This window comes from Danio aesculapii, chromosome 4 (assembly GCF_903798145.1).
Source record: "Danio aesculapii chromosome 4, fDanAes4.1, whole genome shotgun sequence".
Classification (NCBI taxonomy): Eukaryota; Metazoa; Chordata; class Actinopteri; order Cypriniformes; family Danionidae; genus Danio; species Danio aesculapii.
In genome coordinates, this window is record NC_079438.1 from 2,429,198 (window position 1) to 2,447,994 (window position 18,797).

The 18,797-nt window shown below is 37.8% G+C and overlaps 2 protein-coding genes across 2 annotated transcripts; both read right to left on the minus strand.

The window, feature by feature from the left end:
• Window positions 1-653: 653 nt before the first annotated feature.
• On the minus strand, window positions 654-2,174 carry LOC130222795 (gastrula zinc finger protein XlCGF49.1-like). The gene has a single exon (XM_056455350.1). It carries the CDS (start codon window positions 1,966-1,968, stop codon window positions 1,189-1,191), a length of 780 nt encoding a protein of 259 aa, XP_056311325.1. The 5' UTR covers window positions 1,969-2,174; the 3' UTR covers window positions 654-1,188.
• Window positions 2,175-16,699: 14,525 nt separating this feature from the next.
• zgc:165515 (uncharacterized protein LOC323052 homolog) lies at window positions 16,700-18,309 on the minus strand. The gene is given in 3 exon segments (XM_056455187.1): window positions 16,700-17,444; window positions 17,446-17,852; window positions 18,264-18,309. Coding segments are annotated over 3 exon segments (1,008 nt in total). The 3' UTR covers window positions 16,700-16,889.
• Window positions 18,310-18,797: the final 488 nt, after the last annotated feature.

Sequence of the window (18,797 nt, forward strand, 5' to 3'; positions counted from 1 at the left end):
AGTAACGCTATACTTCATTGCACAATTAGTCCATCAGGCTTTTTTGGCTAAAAAAATGAGAAGTCACGGTTTAATTAGTTATTATTAGATTGTTTTTACATTTTATCTCTCTTACTGTGCATGAATTAAGCTGTTGAATGGTCAGCATATGAGGCGGCTAGGCTAACCTAGCTTCAATTTTGATTCAATTGTTTTCTAATCAGTTGCCAATTATGTTGTGAATATACCCCTGTAATGCATACTGCAGTTCTTTTTGTCTGGCTTTACCGGATATCTCACTTGTTTGCCAAAAATGACTAATTATATCCCTGAGAATGTCTGACACTGACGCATACACAATGTAATAGACGTGCCAGGCACAAAAGCTTGACTGGTGTAGCAACAGTAACTAAAGAGGGCAGGGCTTAGCGAAGGGTCAATTAGTTAATAAATAAACCACATAAATATAAAACGTTGACTTCATTTGGGCTCTCTCTGACTAGTTCTTGGTCCCACTTGTGCCACCACCTTAAGACAATACTTGAATTCCCCCTGCCACCTGCAGAAGGTGTGAACTTGGGACTGCACTTGGCACTCTGGATCTATTAGCAGCATTATATCAACGAAATGCAACTGGACACTTACAATGGGTAGTAAAAGGACAGACATTAGGGTTGGCAGCAGTGAGCAACGCGTCCGTTTTTCAATATGCATGCAAATGCAATCTTACCATTGAGAAGATGAACAGTGTTCATGAGAGCAGAAAAACCACTTTCAAGAGCTTGATATGAAATTATTTTATGTTTTTACGTGGCCAGTATGTGTACAATTATATATGTGTGTTGATGGAATTCAGTTGCTGATGTAACCAGCAGCAGGTACAGGGCCATCGGGATTGAAGCCAACAGAGTGAAGTCTATAATCAGATGAGAGCGCCTATGCTGGTAACTCGCAGATTTGCTGGGAACGGCTGAAAGCATGTGTGAACAAACAAATCACTTCCTGAGATGACTCATTGTTCACATTAAAGATTTGTTCATAATGAGTGAATCGTTCAATAATGACCCATCACTAGCAGGTATCATGCTTTCCTTCAGAGTGAGGGCACGGGTAATGTTTGAAAGATCACTTTTAAACCTCTTACCACACTCAGCTGCTGAAAGAATGAATAAGCAAATGTCTTTTCATATTTGACATGTCAAACTCTTCTCACTCTGATGCATGAACCCTCATGTGGGAAGAAAAGGTCTTTTTAACTCTGAAACTCACTCCACACTCTTGGCAGGTGAAAAGTTTCTCTCCGGTGTGAACTTTCATGTGCGTTTTAAGCTTCATTTTTACTCTGAAACTCTTTCCACACTGCTGGCAGCTGAAGGGTTTTTCTCCAGTGTGAGTTCTCATGTGGAACTTGAGGGCCCCTATTTGACTGAAACTCTTTCCACACGGTTGACATGTAAAAGGCTTTTCTCCGGTGTGAACTCTCATGTGGATATTAAGGTTTAAAGAGTGAGAAAAACCCTTCCCGCACTGTTGGCAAGTGTAAGGCTTTTCTCCAGTGTGAATCCTCATGTGGACTTTAAGGACTCCTTGTTGAATGAAGCTCTTTCCACACTCTTGGCAGGTGAAAGGCTTCTCTCCGGTGTGAACTCTTATGTGGCTATTCAGATTATCTTTTCGAGCAAAAGTCTTTCCACACTGTTGGCATGTGAATGGTTTCTCTCCAGTGTGAACTTTCATGTGGAGGTTGAGGTTATCCTTTCGAGCAAAAGTCTTTGGACACTGTTGGCAGCTGAAAGGTTTTTCTCCAGTGTGAATTTTCAAGTGGAGTTTGAGTTTATCCTTTTGAGCAAAAGTCTTTGGACACTGTTGGCAGCTGAAAGGTTTTTCTTCCGTGTGAATTTTCATGTGATGCTCAAACGCTCTCCAGTTTTTGCATCTCCTTCCACACAGCTGGCATGTAAAACAGCCATCTATGAAGTGCGTTAGCATGTGCTGTTTAAAGTTCTTTTTAAGTTCGAAAACTTTTTCACACTCATAACATTTGTTTGTTGTTTGTGAGGAAGTACTTTCTGTTTGTGGGCATCTAAACGATCTCTCTCCAGCTATGAAATGATTTCTGTGGAGGTCTTCAATCTTCAATTGATTCAGATCTTGATTCTCCTTTTTTGGTAACAAAAGATCTAAAGCAAACAGACAGTGTTAAAGATTAGCGCAAATTATTGGCCAATAGCAACAAATATTTAGAGCAGGGGTCACCAAACTTGTTCCTGAAGGGGTGGTGTACTGCAGGTTTTAGCTCCAACCCAAATCACACCTGAACAAGGTAATCAAGGTCTTACTAGGTATACTTGAAACATTCAGGTAGCTAAACCCTGCAGGCCCTCCAGGACCAAAATTGGTGACCCCTGATTTAGAGCATCGAAACCAGCAAACCGGCAGTAAAGAGACCTGTGTATGTGCAACTCTACCTAGACTTGGGATTCTCAATCTCATTCTTTGAAGTCCTGCAGATTTTAGCTCCAACCCCAATGATACACACCTTGGCTAGCTAATCAAGCTCTTCCGAGATCATAGGTCTCAAACTCAGGCTGTTTCTCAATTCCAAGAACGCAGAGAATGGACTCGTGTTCTTGTGAAGACCGTTCTTGCCAAGTTACCTCAGAAGAATGAACTCGAGACAGATGATCACATGACCTTCACGCAGCATTCATACAGCGATTTATTGTTTTTTTCCCTTTTCAATATATATGTAGCAAGCACAAAGCCCTTACAAATTTACTTTGCACAATACAAAGAAAACAGATTTTAATACAAATTTCAGCAAATAAACAACCTTATTGTTTGTATGCCTCTATCAAGATTTTAATGTTAATGTTTACTTTCACCATCTGTTTTAGGGAAACTCCAGAGATAAACAAGTTTTATCTCTGAACTTTAATAATAAATTTATATAAAATGCTGCGCTTCCCACATCCTTTAACCCGTCGCAATGACTTCTGGGACTTCTCAAGTGAGTTCAGTGCTTAAGTCTGCATCAATGTGTCCTTAAAATCAAGAACGCATCCGGGAACTTTCACGCCGTTCTTGAGTTTTGGAACTGAACTAGCTGTTGATGATGACGTTACAAGGACGCAAGATTGCTGAAGAAAGCATATTGAGAACCAGCCTCAATTTCTGAAGGGGCCCCAGCTCTGCAGTTTTGCTCCAACCCTAATTAAAAACAGCGGATCCAACTAATCAAGGTGTTCAAGACTACTAGTGACTATTAAGCAAGTCTGAGTTGGAGGTGGTTGGAGCTAAACTATGCACAGCTGCGGCCCTCCAGAAATTGAGTTTAAGATCACTGTACTAGGCTTTCTAGAAACATCCTTGCAGGTGTGGTTGAGGCAAGTTGGACACCGGCCCTCCAGGACAGAGTTTGAGAATCCCTGACCTAGACATTTCAGTATTTCCTTTTTGTTTATTTACCCAAAACTTGTGAAACTTTTACTGTATATATTCTTGGGAATTGTACCTCTCCAAGTAGGTGTTTTGTCATCCCCACTGTCTTACGAGCACAATCTGACAATTTGCATTCTATTAAAATTGGTCTATCCAATTTAAAGTCTGCGGGTAGTAACACGGAGTTTATCAAAGTACTCACTAGGGCTGTCAAAATGAATCATTGTTTTGGTGCATCGCTCTGCAGACTAGGGCGATTTGGTATTGGTTTAGTAACCGAACATAACTGATATGATGTACTGAGGGTTTTCTGACATCCTCCGTCTTGGTGAGTAGCATACTTTGGCAAGGGAGACAAGATGTGCTTGCAAGCAGCATATTATGGGCAGGGAAGCAGGATGTACATGACCATAGTTTGGTGAGGGTCAAATTTATTTAAACTACATTTAATCAAGCAAAATTGATTGGAAGTTTATCCAGAATAACACGAGTAGAATTCAAAGGTGACTGTATTTTGGTCTGTGGTTTGCACCCAAGTGTGGGATGCTGCTGTTGCTAATATCTGTATTTGGTCTGTGGTTTGTCAAGACTCGCGATTGGGAGTAATCCCCTTAAAACCAGTGAAATGCGTTGCATAATGCCCCTTAACTGACATTTCCCCAAGTATATTGTAAGGTTAGGAAAACTACCTTAAGAGTTTCACATTTGATAATTCTTTCCTGTTACATTCATATCTCTTGTGTAAATAAATTACGAACAGCAACTACGCTAATTCTTTTCTTTGCTATTTATTTCCACCTCAGGATGCCCATCCCAAGGTCTTTAGATTGTGGAGTGCCACTCGATCAGATCCAAGACCTGTGATGGGATGATGCCAACCCTGTAATGTATTGAAGAGATGATGCCAACCATCTGAGAGCTTCAAGTACAACAGACACTATCCTAGTACTCGACTTGAGTTAAGGAGGTTCTTGGGTATGTCAGGGTATTACAGAAGTTTCTGAAGAAACTTTTCCTCTGTTGCTAAACCACTGACGGGTCTCCTTAGCCCGTCAAGAACTTTTGTTTGGACAGCGGAATGTCATGCTAATTCTGAAGCGATCAAACAGCTACTGTGTAGTTCACCAGTGTTGGGGCCTCCTAACTTTACTCTTCCTATTAAGTTGGAGGTGGATGTCAGTGCAGTGGGAGCAGGGGCTGTGTTGTTGCAGGAGGATGGAGAAGGGATTGACCATCCAATTAGTTTTTTCTCTAGGAAGTTTAATAAGCACCAGTTTAACTATGCAACCATTGAAAAGGAGGCTTCGGCGTTGTTGTTAGCGTTACATTTTGAGGTGTATGTTGGGTGTGCAACCTATCCAGTCATTGTATACACAGACCACAATCCTCTCACTTTCTTGTGTCGAATGTACAACCAGAATCAAAGGCTGATGCGGTGGGCTTTAGTAGTTCAAAACTACAACATTGAGATTCGACACAGGAAAGGAGTGGACAACATGGTCGCTGATGCACTTTCTAGAGCGTAACTAACTTATTCTTTTGCATGTACAAATATTATTATTGAGAGTATAAAGTTTGATTTTAAGTGGTGGGGCGTTACATGCCTGGGGGTGTTGCCCTGTTGTTCCCTCCTCCCCTTTCCGTTTTTATTTGCTGTCTGCTGTTCTTCTAAAATCTAGGTGTTCCGTATGGCTCGCGGAGTTCAATCAGAAGAAGATGGGGGTCATTTCAGCACTCCAGTGACGACTAGGACCAGACTGGGGGGATTCTTGTCTCTTGTCACTGTTCTGTCTTTCTGAGTGACATTTGTCTTGTTCTCTGGTTCCCTTTAAGTGTTTTTGAGTTGTACATCTGCTCAGAACGTCTACACTAAACCTGCTTAAATCTACTAAAAATCTACTGATTTATACTTCTGCGTCAAGTGTACGCGTATGCTCCGGCGCAGCCTACACGTTGACAACGCGTTGTCGGCAACACTGACGCACACCTCTCCAAAAATTTAACTACACGTCACAACAACGCGTAGCGCAAGCTCTGTGATTGGTCGGCTTGGTAGAGCTGACGAGTGTGGGTGGAGGTGAGAGCCTCGCGAGCCCGATGCAGTGTGTGTTTACAAGCGTGGAGTCTCGTGAAGGAGCTCCGGATGGAAACTGTTGTTTTGTAATTACCTTATGAATAAAGTTGTTGCACGTTTGAGCCACTTGTACATTAAGGTAGCGTTCAGAAATCACAAAACACCAGCGAAGAAACTCAATACAGAGGAACATAAACACTTGCCAGCTAACGTTTCAGAAGTGTAGCGCACACAAGTATAAATGCATGGCATGCGGCGTGGGTCACGCCGATCAATCGACACAGAAGTATAAACCAGGCTTTAACGGGAAGTGAAAGTGAAGTACGTCACGTGACTTACATTTTTACACACACGTAGTTGATTCCCTGTTAATCCATTAGGTCAGTAGGGGGTGCTGCTCTTTGTATGTTTTTTCCAGTGAGTGCAGTTTTTTCCATATTTCTCTTTAGTTATTTAGAGGTGGGGGAGGGTTTAGTTAGCTGGTGTCATCATCCTCCGAGCCACAAGGGGCGTAACGATGTCATTGAACATGCATTACACACACAAAGACCTCACCTTTTTTGGAAGGACACTATAAACTGTACCCAACTCTATAACTATAGTCAAATAGTAAGTGCCAATACTTTTTTGCTTAAGTGTGTGGTGTTAAAGACCCGATGTTGATTCCCAGCTCGAGGTCCCATGCCAATCCTTCCCTTCTCTCTGCTTCCCACAATTTCCCACTGTCCTATCCCAATTGTAAAACGGACTGGCAGAATGCGGCATTAAAAATACCTCCCACAGTCCAAACACATGTGGATGAACTAAATTGTCCTTAGCGTGTGTGAACTTCTCTATATTTTTACCCATTCTCGCACTCTTAGATCAGCCAACTACCTTCTCCCTGGTACCACCTCGCACTCGATTAGGCACAATGGGAGACGGATCTTTTAGCTCTATGGCTCCTCGGCTATGGAACTCGCTTCCCCTGGATCTAAGGAGCAGAGATAGTCTTGACACGTTTAAATCTCGTCTAAAGACCCGTCTTTTTAAGCAGGCTTTCCTTTAACAATTTTGTATATCTTGTTATTTTATATTCGCGATGTGTTTATACTTGTTTGGCCAATGCTTGTTTGGTAATGTTTTATCATTTTTTTATTTGTTCTGTTATGGCTGTTGATGCTTATTGTAAGGTGACCTTGGGAGTCTAGAAAGGCGCTATTTAAAAATGAAATTAATTATTATATAGTAGGAGTGTATGGGTGTTTCCCAGTAATGGGTTGCAGCTGGAAGGCATCTGTTGTGTAAAACATATGCTGGAAATAGTTGGTGGTTTATTCTGCTGTGGCGACCTCTGAAATAGAGACTAAGCCGAAGGAAAATGAATTGATTAATTTTGGTGTCAGATATAAAATTTATATTTGATTGTTTTTATAATGTTTAAAAATGAAATGTTATGTTATTATCTCTAAAACTAACCCGAACAGTGATCAAATGAGTTCAGCTTTGAGAATGAAAGCCAACCTGTTTGTTGCTCCGGATCTTCATGTTTGACTCGGAATGTTTCTTCGATCTCCACGTCTTCACTCTCCACTTTAATAAACGCCATCTTTTCTCTGTGGGTTTAAGTAACACAAATTAAATGCAAAATTTACATTTATAAAACCGTTCCATGTAAAAAAATCACTATTTTAATATTTAATGATAAATATTCAGACTTTATTCAAGAACGATCGCTGAAAAGATCTATTTGGAGAAGCAGAAAAATATTTGTTGCTCCACTAAGGCCCAATCCAGTTTTCTTTTACCCCTACCCCATGGCCCTTAAAACAGTGTGAAATCTCCTTCCCCTTGCCCCCCTGAAAAATGGGACAGCACTAAAACACAGCACACGTCCTCATAGGTCATCGCCAGCTCTTACTTCATATGAGATCGAAGATCGCGACTGCTGTAGTTATTCCAGTTGTGTTATTTTTTAGTGTTTATCTTCAGGAAATCACTGAAGCCAGCGATATCATGTTAGCATAACAATGTTATGTGGATATAAGCTTGTAACTGTACTGTGTATTTACACAGTGGCCATATTCATCTATGTAAACACAAGAAAACAGCATTAACGGTATGCCAGACACTGTAAAAAGCTCATTCCCAGCCACTAGACGTTTCTAACAGAGTATTTGAGCGTCATCGAGTGACAGACGTGAAAGTTTGTTGAAGGACGACTATGGAGTTATTATATGGATTATAGTTTATTTTATTTTTTTTAAAGCATAGCGGTAAAACACAAACTCTGTTATAATTGTATTAAAACATTCTTGTTTGTTGTAAAAATTCTTAATAATGACAACAAACAATAGCAATTGTAGCTTTAACAAACATACATTTTTACAGTAAAGCCTACCAAGTGTCATTTTACGTTATATTTCTAAATATTTGTGCTTAAAACTTACCAGACAAATAAATATAATATAAAGCATATTTATTCTCTCATTTGTATGATTGTTCACCACTAAAAATTAAGTTTACATCTAATTTTAATGATCTAGAGATTTGATAAGAACAAAATATTGGGTGTTTGTTTTCTCTCCATGTTTCAGTTGAGATTACATCAAACATCGAATAAAAATAAGATTCTGATGGGATGATAATCTTGGATAAAAATATCACGATTTCACAGTATTGTGATCACTGCTCTAAAATATATTCTTTTTAAATTTCTGGGTAACAAACAAAAACTTTTTCCCCTTTAGAACAATATATATTGAGAGACATTTATAATATTTTGGAGCAGTAAACACGTCAAGCTAAATAATGAAAATGAATCACTTCTGTTTTCATTTGTTTCAAAAACACTAACTTCTTTACAATTCAAAATGGCGGCTTTGGATATTTTTTTTTCTGCTGAAGATACTGTTATCCTAAAAAAAATCAATGTAAATAAAAAAATCGTACACATACCTTACTAGGAACGCCATTACAAAAAATCTTTGCGGTTTTAAAACCTTGACTTTTCCGAACTGCGGTATACCTTGAAAACGGTTATCGTCCCATGCCTACTGTGCCTTAAAATTAAATGTAATAATTTGTGCAGATATAAATTATCCCTATAAAATCATTCTGAAATAAAATTATCCACAAAAACAGTTATCCAATCGATCTAGAAGTATATTTCACATCGCTGAAAAACAAAATATCGCAATGTCAATTTGTTTCCAACAACATGAAGCGCTCGTCTTGAGCGACTGATTCAACCTCGTATGAACGACCTGATCATGTCTATATTCAAAACGGTAATTATTTCTTACATTTACAAAAGCATTCACTAAAGTGCAGTATTTATATCTCATAATTTAAAAGAAAATGAGGCGATTAACAGCAAAAAGGTCCACGTTTTGAGAAAAATAACCACTTTTAATCAGGTTGACTACGGGCCTGATATGACAACATCAAGACAAATCTCTTAAAACTTGCATTTTTAAGTCATATTTCATGTCAGTTTTGCATATCTTGCGTCAATTTTGCTTATCTTGTAAAAAAAACAATAAGATTTGGATTCATATAAACAACAGGAATGTTTAAAAACAAACCTTTTCCTCAGTCGACCAGTAACGATTACAGCCAGAGCACGGCGCAGCCTGATGACGTTTACATGTGAAAAGTTCGGTAAACAGTGCATTAGCGCCACCTGCTGCTCACTAGTGCACAAACACTTTCATTTGAAGAGTCCTTTCTGCCTCTAGACGGTCAGTCTACATTCAATAAACCATTTTTAGTTTATTATAGTTCTTAATAACAATAATAATGGATTTATTTAACCCTCATCTATCCTCTTGTTCTTTCCCTCACCCACTCAGTCAAGATATTTCAGCCAAAAATGAACATTTCTGGCATCATTTGACATGTGCCGTCTCAAATTTTGTTCTAAAATGAGTACCCCCCCCCCCTCCCCCCAAAAAATCTGGTCAGATATCAAAAAATACATAACTCATAATAAAGTAAAATAATCCAATTTTAAAATATTACAAAGATATCATCCACGCAATGATTTTATTAGTAAGTTTGAGGAAGGTTTTCCCCCCGTGTGTTGTTTTTGTAAAATGGAGCCGGAAACGATTCTATTGGCAGTCACACAAAACAGTTTTGGTCCCCAGTTTCCTTAGCACTTCATGAAGTGGACTATAAACTTATCAATATCACTGATAAAATACCTTTTATTTATGGATTAATACCTTTTATTTATGTATTAATACGTTTTATTTATGGATTAATACCTTTTATTTATGGATTAATACCTTTTATTTATGGATTAATACCTTTTATTTATGTATTAATACCTTTTATTTATGGATTAATACCTTTTATTTATGGATTAATACGTTTAATTTATGGATTAATACCTTTTATTTATGGATTAATACCTTTTATTTATGGATTATTACCTTTTATTTATGGATTAATACCTTTTATTTATGGATTAATACCTTTTATTTATGGATTAATACCTTTTATTTATGGATTAATACCTTTTATTTATGGATTAATACCTTTTATTTATGGATTAATACCTTTTATTTATGGATTAATACCTTTTATTTATGGATTAATACCTTTTATTTATGGATTAATACGTTTAATTTATGGATTAATACCTTTTATTTATGGATTAATACCTTTTATTTATGGATTATTACCTTTTATTTATGGATTAATACCTTTTATTTATGGATTAATACCTTTTATTTATGGATTAATACCTTTTATTTATGGATTAATACGTTTTATTTATGGATTAATACCTTTTATTTATGGATTAATACGTTTTATTTATGGATTAATACATTTTATTTATGGATTAATACCTTTTATTTATGGATTAATACCTTTTATTTATGGATTAATACGTTTTATTTATGGATTAATACGTTTTATTTATGGATTAATACCTTTTATTTATGGATTAATACCTTTTATTTATGGATTATTACCTTTTATTTATGGATTAATACCTTTTATTTATGGATTAATACCTTTTATTTATGGATTAATACCTTTTATTTATGGATTAATACGTTTTATTTATGGATTAATACCTTTTATTTATGGATTAATACGTTTTATTTATGGATTAATACCTTTTATTTATGGATTAATACCTTTTATTTATGGATTATTACCTTTTATTTATGGATTATTACCTTTTATTTATGGATTAATACCTTTTATTTATGGATTAATACCTTTTATTTATGGATTAATACCTTTTATTTATGGATTAATACCTTTTATTTATGGATTAATACCTTTTATTTATGGATTAATACCTTTTATTTATGGATTAATACCTTTTATTTATGGATTAATACCTTTTATTTATGGATTAATACCTTTTATTTATGGATTAATACATTTTATTTATGGATTAATACCTTTTATTTATGGATTAATACGTTTTATTTATAGATCGCAACTCTGGATTATTGGAAATGGACAAAATAACAACAAAAAATGTTATTTGATTTTGAAAGCGCCACATCCACGAAACAAAATGTATGCTGACTAACTATTTTCATTGATCTAAACATTTTAAATGATTGCCTGACGTCTATAGAGTAATCCTAAAGCTCTTAAGACATCCCAAATGCTGAAATACTTGATGTACATGATTAATTTTTGTTGGCTGTCTTGCTCGCACAAGCTTTTTCAACTCTGCCCGCCGATTTTCTATAGGATTGAGGTCAGGGCTGTGTGATGGCCACTCCAAAACATTCTCTCTGATGTCCTTAAAGCACATTTGAACTAATTTGGCAGTATGCTTAGGGTCATGGTCTGTTTGGGAGACCCATTTGTGGCCAAGTTTTAATTTCCTGGCTGATGTCTTGAGATGTTGCTTCAGTATTTCTACATAATGTTCTTTCTTCATGATGCCATCTATGCTGTGAAGTGGACCAGTCCCTCCTGCAGCAAAACAGCCCCACAACATGATGCTGCAGCCCCCATACTTCACAGTTGAGATGGTGCTCCTAGGCTTGTAAGCTTTCCCCTTTGTCCTCCAAATGTAACACTGGTCATTATGGCCAAACAGTTCAATCTTAGCTCCATCAGACCACAGGACATGTCTCCAAACATGAGTCTTTTTCCCAGTGAAATTTAGCTAATTGTAATCTGGCTTTTGTGTTGATTCTGGCTTGTTGATTTTCCCATGTTGTCACACAAGGAAGCAGTGTGTTTGAGGTTTTCCTTAAATACTATTCTACAGTTGTGCCTCCAATTAACTCAAATGTTGTCAATTAGCCAATCAGAAACTTCCAAAATCTTGACACCATCATCTGAGCTTTTTCAGAGGCAGAATAATCTTATTGTATGTGAACTTGACTTTTAAGAAAAGTTATAATTTCTCAACAAATTTCTCTGCTATTAAGCAGAGCAGAAACTAATTTGATAATTCTAACTTACCTAAGAGTTAAAGTTTAGTCACATTAACATCTGACTTTTTTTTTTAATGGTTATGTGCCTTTTTATACAGTATATGTAAACTTCTGTATATGTAGTGCATGTGTATGACAGTTATTTTGTTATCTATGTACTTAAAACAGCACATAGGCCTACATCACGCGCATTCCACTTAACGCAGCTTTTGTGTCGGGTATTTAAATCGTCAGCTGTTCAGCAGTACCCGTTTCCACCGGCAGGTGGGAGCGGCACTGTTGTCACATGGTGTTCCCGCCACTGCGCTGTCAACATTCATTATTTTGAGGAGCTGAAGCTGATGAGGTCAAACAAATAAAATTCAGTCAATTAGCTGATGACATTACAATTTTTGTCAAAAAATGGCTAACTGAAGAGTGTTATTAATTGTACTAAGGAATTTTCTGAGGTCTCTGGATTAAGGATAAACAAGAGTACAGGCCTGTAGCCAGCCTGGTGAATGGGGTGACTCTTTTTTTTTTCAAAAAGTGGACATTTTTGCAGGTAATCACCTAATTTTCTATTTAATTACTATATTTAAATACTGCATTTTATTGCCATTTTAAGCACTACACTGAAAAAAAATTATTCAAAGATGATTCCTTGGATTTACTCAATTTTTTCACGTTAAGTGGTTGTAAACAATTTATTTGGGCTGAAATTAAGCAAACAAATTAAGTTGAGCAATATTGAATTTAATTTGTTTGTTTAAATTCAACACAAATTAACTGTTTGCAGCAGTTTTGCATGCAACGTTTTTTTTCAGTGTATTTTAAGCCGGATTAGTTTGTCAGATTGTCATCATAACCACACTTTTTGAGGTACCAAAAACATTTTGATAAAATATTTAGAAATAATTAAAAAAATATATCATACTGTATATCACTTCGAAAACAAAGAGCCTGTTAAAGTTTTACATTAAAAATAAAAACTGTAGCTTATTGTCATTTATTTGGCAAATAACAAACTAGCCATAGAATTTGGCCATCTGAATAAAAATAACAAACAAAAAAAACATTAATATTAATAATAATGTCATTTATAACAAAAATATCCTAATTAATATAATAATTAACTTTAATATGGGCTGCTTTAAACGTTTTGTTATAGCTGTTTTGTTTTCTTTAAAGACTAAGGTCCAAAAATCTAAATAAAAGTCACTTGTAGTGAAAGATGACTTCACTTACTTCAGCTTCTCTGGGTTATTTATTATTATTATTTTTTTTTTGCACAGCTGCATTTTTTGGAAGCCTTTCATGCTTTCACAATTTCTGATGGTATAGCAGTAAAAAAAAAAATGTGCTCATGTATGGGACAAATTCTGGTCCTTTTATCATTGGGGGTGGGTCTATCGAACCACGCGAACCCCTCCTGGCTACGGGCCTGGAGCAAATCTATTTTATTCGCTTTTAAAGACTGCCCCTTAAAAGACATAGTGGTATACCAATTAAAGACACCATCACATACCTTAGTGTAATAATGTGTAAGGATTTGAAAAGAAGTGATTTAAATTTGAAACCCACCACTGAAAAGATCAAAAACTATAATATATAATATGTGGTTAATGAGAGATCTGTCCCTATACGGTCGTGTGTTGAAGGAATTTCAAGGTCTGTAGCAATACATATTAACGTCAATGAAAACTCTGAAAAATGTTAAGGAATTGGAGAAGACTCGTGATTTTATTTGGCGAAAAAGGGTTAACTATTTAGAAAAGATATTTTGAATAACAGCAAAGACTTTGGGGGGGCCTTGAAGTGTTACATTTTACAGATCTCAATGAGATACTTAAGATAAAATGGATCATTAAATGCATTAAAAACAAAGAAACTGTGACGTATCTTTTTCAAATTTTATATTTAACTCTTTGGGTGGCATAAATTCTCTTTTAAAATGTAACTTCTCTATTGATAAGATCCCAATTTAATTGGCAGGTTTCCATAAGCAGGCATTGGGGGCTTGGCAGTTGGTCTACAAACAATTTTACACCACATCTGTATTTTCTGAGGAATAATAGAGGATATCTTGTACAACAGGAAGTATATATTTATTCTATAATATTCAGTCATGCAACCGTTTCGCGAACTAAATAGTTCTAACTACCGATGAAGCTTAATATTTGTTTTCACAGTATAAAATGTGTGTAGCTTAATAACTGTCAGTGTTGCCAGATGTAGCTGACTGATTCCAGCTAAAAAAATATCCAAAACCTGCTAAAATGCAACACGATAAGTGGGAGGGGGGATGTCACGGTCGCGAAAAACACGATAACGTTGGGGGGGGAGGGGTTCCATTGCAGAACCAACCAAATTTTCTATGCCCGCTTGTCATTTTAAACCCAAACAATCGTGTTCAAAACCACCCAATCTGGCAACACTGATAACTGAGGGCGGGTTTGGAGAAGTTAATTTTACATTTACATTTACATTTAGTCATTTAGCAGACGCTTTTATCCAAAGCGACTTACAAATGAGGACAAGGAAGCAATTTACACAACTATAAGAGCAGCAGTGAACAAGTGCTATAGACAAGTTTCAGGTGTGTAAAAGTCTAAGAAGCAAAACATTAGTAGAATTTTTTTTTTTTTTTTTGAGAGAGAGAGAGAGAGAGAGAGAGAGAGAGAGAGAGAAAGGGCACAGTGGTATAGCCAGAGAGGCAGTTGCAGATTAGGAAGGAAAGTGGAGACTAAATAGTTGAGTTTTTAGTCGTTTCTTGAAGACAGCAAGTGACTCTGCTGTTCTGATGTAGTTAGGGAGTTCATTCCACCAACTGGGCAGATTGAATGTGAGAGTTCGGGAAAGTGATTTCTTCCCTCTTAGAGATGGAACAACGAGGCGACGTTCATTCACAGAACGCAAGTTTCTGGAGGGCACATATATCTGCAGAAGTGAGAGCAGATACGAAGGAGCAAAGCCAGAGGTCGCTTTGTAAGCAAACATCAGAGCTTTGAATTTGATGCAGGCAGCAACTGGCAGCCAGTGCAAACGGGTGAGTAGCGGAGTGACATGTGCTCTTTTGGGTTCATCAAAGACCACTCGTGCTGCTGCGTTCTGAAGCAGCTGAAGAGGTTTGATAGAACTAGCTGGTAGCCCGGCTAGCAGAGAGTTGCAATAGTCCAGTTTGGAGAGGACAAGAGCTTGAACAATGAGTTGAGCTGTATGTTCAGATAGGAAGGGTCGGATCTTTCTGATGTTGTAGAGTGCGAATCTGCAAGATCGAGCAGTTCTAGAAATGTGGTCAGAGAAGTTCAGTTGGTCATCAATCGTAACTCCAAGGCTTTTTACCATTTTGGACGCAGTAATAATTGCTCCATCCATCTGGATTGAAAGGTTATGGTGAAGAGTCGGGTTGGCAGAAACTTCAAGCATTTCAGTTTTTGTGAGGTTAAGCTGGAGATGATGATCTTTCATCCAGAGTGAAATGTCTGACAGGCAGGCTGAAATGCGAGCTGGAACCGAGGGATCATCATTTTGAAAGTAATGCTTTACAATATCAAGTTATTCCCCCAGAAATTTGTTATTCGTTACGCTAAGTAGTCTAATGTTACTTTTTCTTACCTTTACTGATGCTTGATCTCTTCCAGAACTTGTCGTTTTTTCGGATAGAGGAGCTCTGCAATTAACAACACACTGTATAACCTTAAATAATTGACCTTATTAATTGTTTTATACCTTAATAATAATTTACCTTAAAAAAAAACACATACAAATAGTAATTTAGGATGTTATCTTCTGAGAACTTGCTGACCCCAGAGCTATACATGCCGTATATACAGATGAATGACAGTTTAAAGCGATGTGTTTGCTACTTTTTGTAACAGAGCGGCCCACCATGCACTCACACGCCTGATTAAATTGTTTTCAATAACTTAAATGATACTTAAGGCGGGCAGCAGCACGGGGTCTTTGTCACATTTTGCGCTTCAAAATGCGTCATAGATTCTTTATTGGAGACAGGTCAGGACTGCAGACAGGCCAGTCGAGCACCTGCGCCCTCTTCCTCCGCAGCCTGGACTTTGTAAAGTGTGTAGAGTTTTATTTATTTTTTTAATAAATTTAAAAAGTTGTATCATAAAATGATAAAATGGTGAGGAAACATGAACACCCTGACCCTATTTTGGTTGTGCCGCATGAAAGTGAATGGCCTTGGCGGAGGTGGGTTGCTGGGGCGTTGGTTGCCGGACGAAAGTGAAGAGCGGGGGGTGGGGTTGTGGGGGATGTTGGGTCGTGGTCCCTTGATAATGTCTCTTAGAATCGCCCGAACCACACCTAGGGAGGTGTTTCAGGCATGTCCCACCGGGAGGAGGCCTCGGGGAAGACCCAGGACACGCTGGAGGGACTATGTCTCTCGGCTGGCCTGGGAACGCCTCGGGATCTCCCCTGAGAATCTGAAGGAAGTGTCTGGGGAGAGGGAAGTCTGGGGTTCTCTCCTAAGACTGCTGCCCTAGCGACCCGGCCCAGGAAAAGCGGCAGAAAATGAATGAATAAGATTTTATGTAACATGGAACCCATTTATTGAGTGCTTCAACAGGAAAGCAGCAATTGAACCCAAACAAACATAATCAGTACAACTCCCCTTTTAAATTTCTTCTTTTGTTGATTTTCCTGTATTTCTTACCTCAACCATACTTTGGACAGATAAAAGACGTGTCTGTAGAGCAGGGGTCACCAATCTCGGTCCTGGAGGGCCGTGTCCCTGCGGGTTTTAGCTCCAACTTCCCTCAACACACCTGCCTGGGTGTTTCCAAGTATACTTAGTAAGACCTTGATTAGCTTGTTCAGGTGTGCTTGACTAGGGGTATAGCTAAAATCTGTAGGACACCGGCCCTCCAGGAACAAGTTTGGTGACCTTTGCTGTAGAGTGTAAGGTCCGATTTATTACTGGAACTCTTCCCACCTTGTTGAAAGGTAAGAGTCTTTCTTAAGGCGTGAACTCCCATGTGGACTTTTAGTCAGAACATTTGAGAAAAACCCTTTCCTCGCTCCTGGCAGGTAACCGCTTTCTCTGCTGTGTGAACTTTCGAGTGCGATTCGAGTCCTCTACTTGAAACAAAATGTCTTATACACTGTGCACATGTATAAGGCCTTTCTAATCTGTGACATTTCATGTGGCAATTAAGAATTTGCTCGCAACTAAATTCCATTCCGCACTCTCTGCATTTAAGAGTCATCTTTTTGACGTGAGAGTTCATGTGGATCTTGAGGTACGCGTTTTGAGCAAAACTTTTTCCACACCGTTTGCATATGAACGGTTTATCTTCATGGTACACTTTCATGTGGTGCTTGAGGCCTGCTTTGCCAGTGAAACCTACTTTACAGTAGTCGCAGCTGAAAGGTCTTTCTCCGGTTTGAATTCGCATGTGCTCCTGAAACACGCTCAAGCTTTGGCATTTCCTTTCACACAGCTGGCCCAGGAAACAGCCATCGATAAAATGAACCCGCATGTGCCGTTTATAGGTGCTTTCAAGTTTGAAGCCTCTTTCACAATGATAGCATGAAAGACCCAGTGTGCGGCGCAGTGTGAAATCTCATGTGAACCTCCAAGTCACTTTTTGTTAGAAGAATTCTTCCACACCGTTTGCAGGAGTAAATCGTACATCGATAACGTCTACTGTGAGCGTCTAAGGATTTTTAGTCTGTGAAACTCGTATTGCACTTTTGGCAGGTGAAATATTCCTTAATGGTGTGAGTTTTCAAGTGTCTTGTGAGGTTACTTTTTATATTGAACATCTTCCCGCACTCTTGGCAGGTGAAAGAGCATGTGGTTCCAGTATTCTGCACTGTTGTTTGTGTGCAAGCCTCTGTAGTTTGTGAGCAACTAAAAGGTTCTTTCTTAATAATGAAAGTCTGATTTTTGGACATCTTCACCTTCAATTCACTCAGATCTTGATTCTCTTCTTTCGGCAATATCAGGTCTTAAGCAAAAAAAAAAAACAAACAAACAAAAAAAGTTCAGTGTTAAAGTTCAAAATATTAGCAAAAAGCAACAAATATCAAAACATTTAGAGCATCAAGACCAACAACACTGTTGTAAGCAAAGTTTCCTCTGTAAGTGTAACGTGAAGTGACGGAGTGAATATCCAAACACAGGGTTTATTATACAGAGATGGTCAGGCAAGCAACGGTCAACACAGGGGCAAACAGATGTATGTAGGCAAATCCAGAGTCGTAGTCAAATACACAGGCGACAGTCAGTATAGACAGTTAACGTAAACAAAAGGCACAGGGTCAAAAACAAAGCAAGGAAAAGGTCTCTGACTTTTTACAAAACTGTTCAACAAGACTCAACAATGTGTGTGTTTGTGTGAGTGCTGTCTTTATAGTACTTGTACTCAGTCTTTGAGCAGCTTCAGCTGTGTCTGTGTGTCTCATAACTAGAACTAAGAACAGGTGTGTATGTGAAGTGCATGTATGGAGTTGTAGTCCACAATGTGGCGGATTTGTAGTTCGTTAGTGAACTGTGTTTATCAGCGATTAGGCTTGCCACCATAGACACCGGTGACATCACTTTTCCAGAGTTACACCATCCCCACATTGTTTTTTTTTTTAAGTATTCGTTTTTTATTAAATATTTATTTGAATTTAAAGGAATATATAATTTTAAATAATTTACTTAAGACGAGAGCATGCACTATAATTATAATCTGAACACAGCTACAATGCGTCATTTCATTTATTACGTGAGGAGAACAAGGAGTCGAATTTACAGAAAGAGAATGGCGGACGATTTGGTGTCAAAATGCAATGCATAAGCGCTTTTTGGCAAAATTTTGGGTTCAAACCAAATGCAAAAAGAACCTGAAAACGTAAACGAGGAAATCTGCAAATTTTGACTGACAAAGGTGGCAGTATCTGGAGGA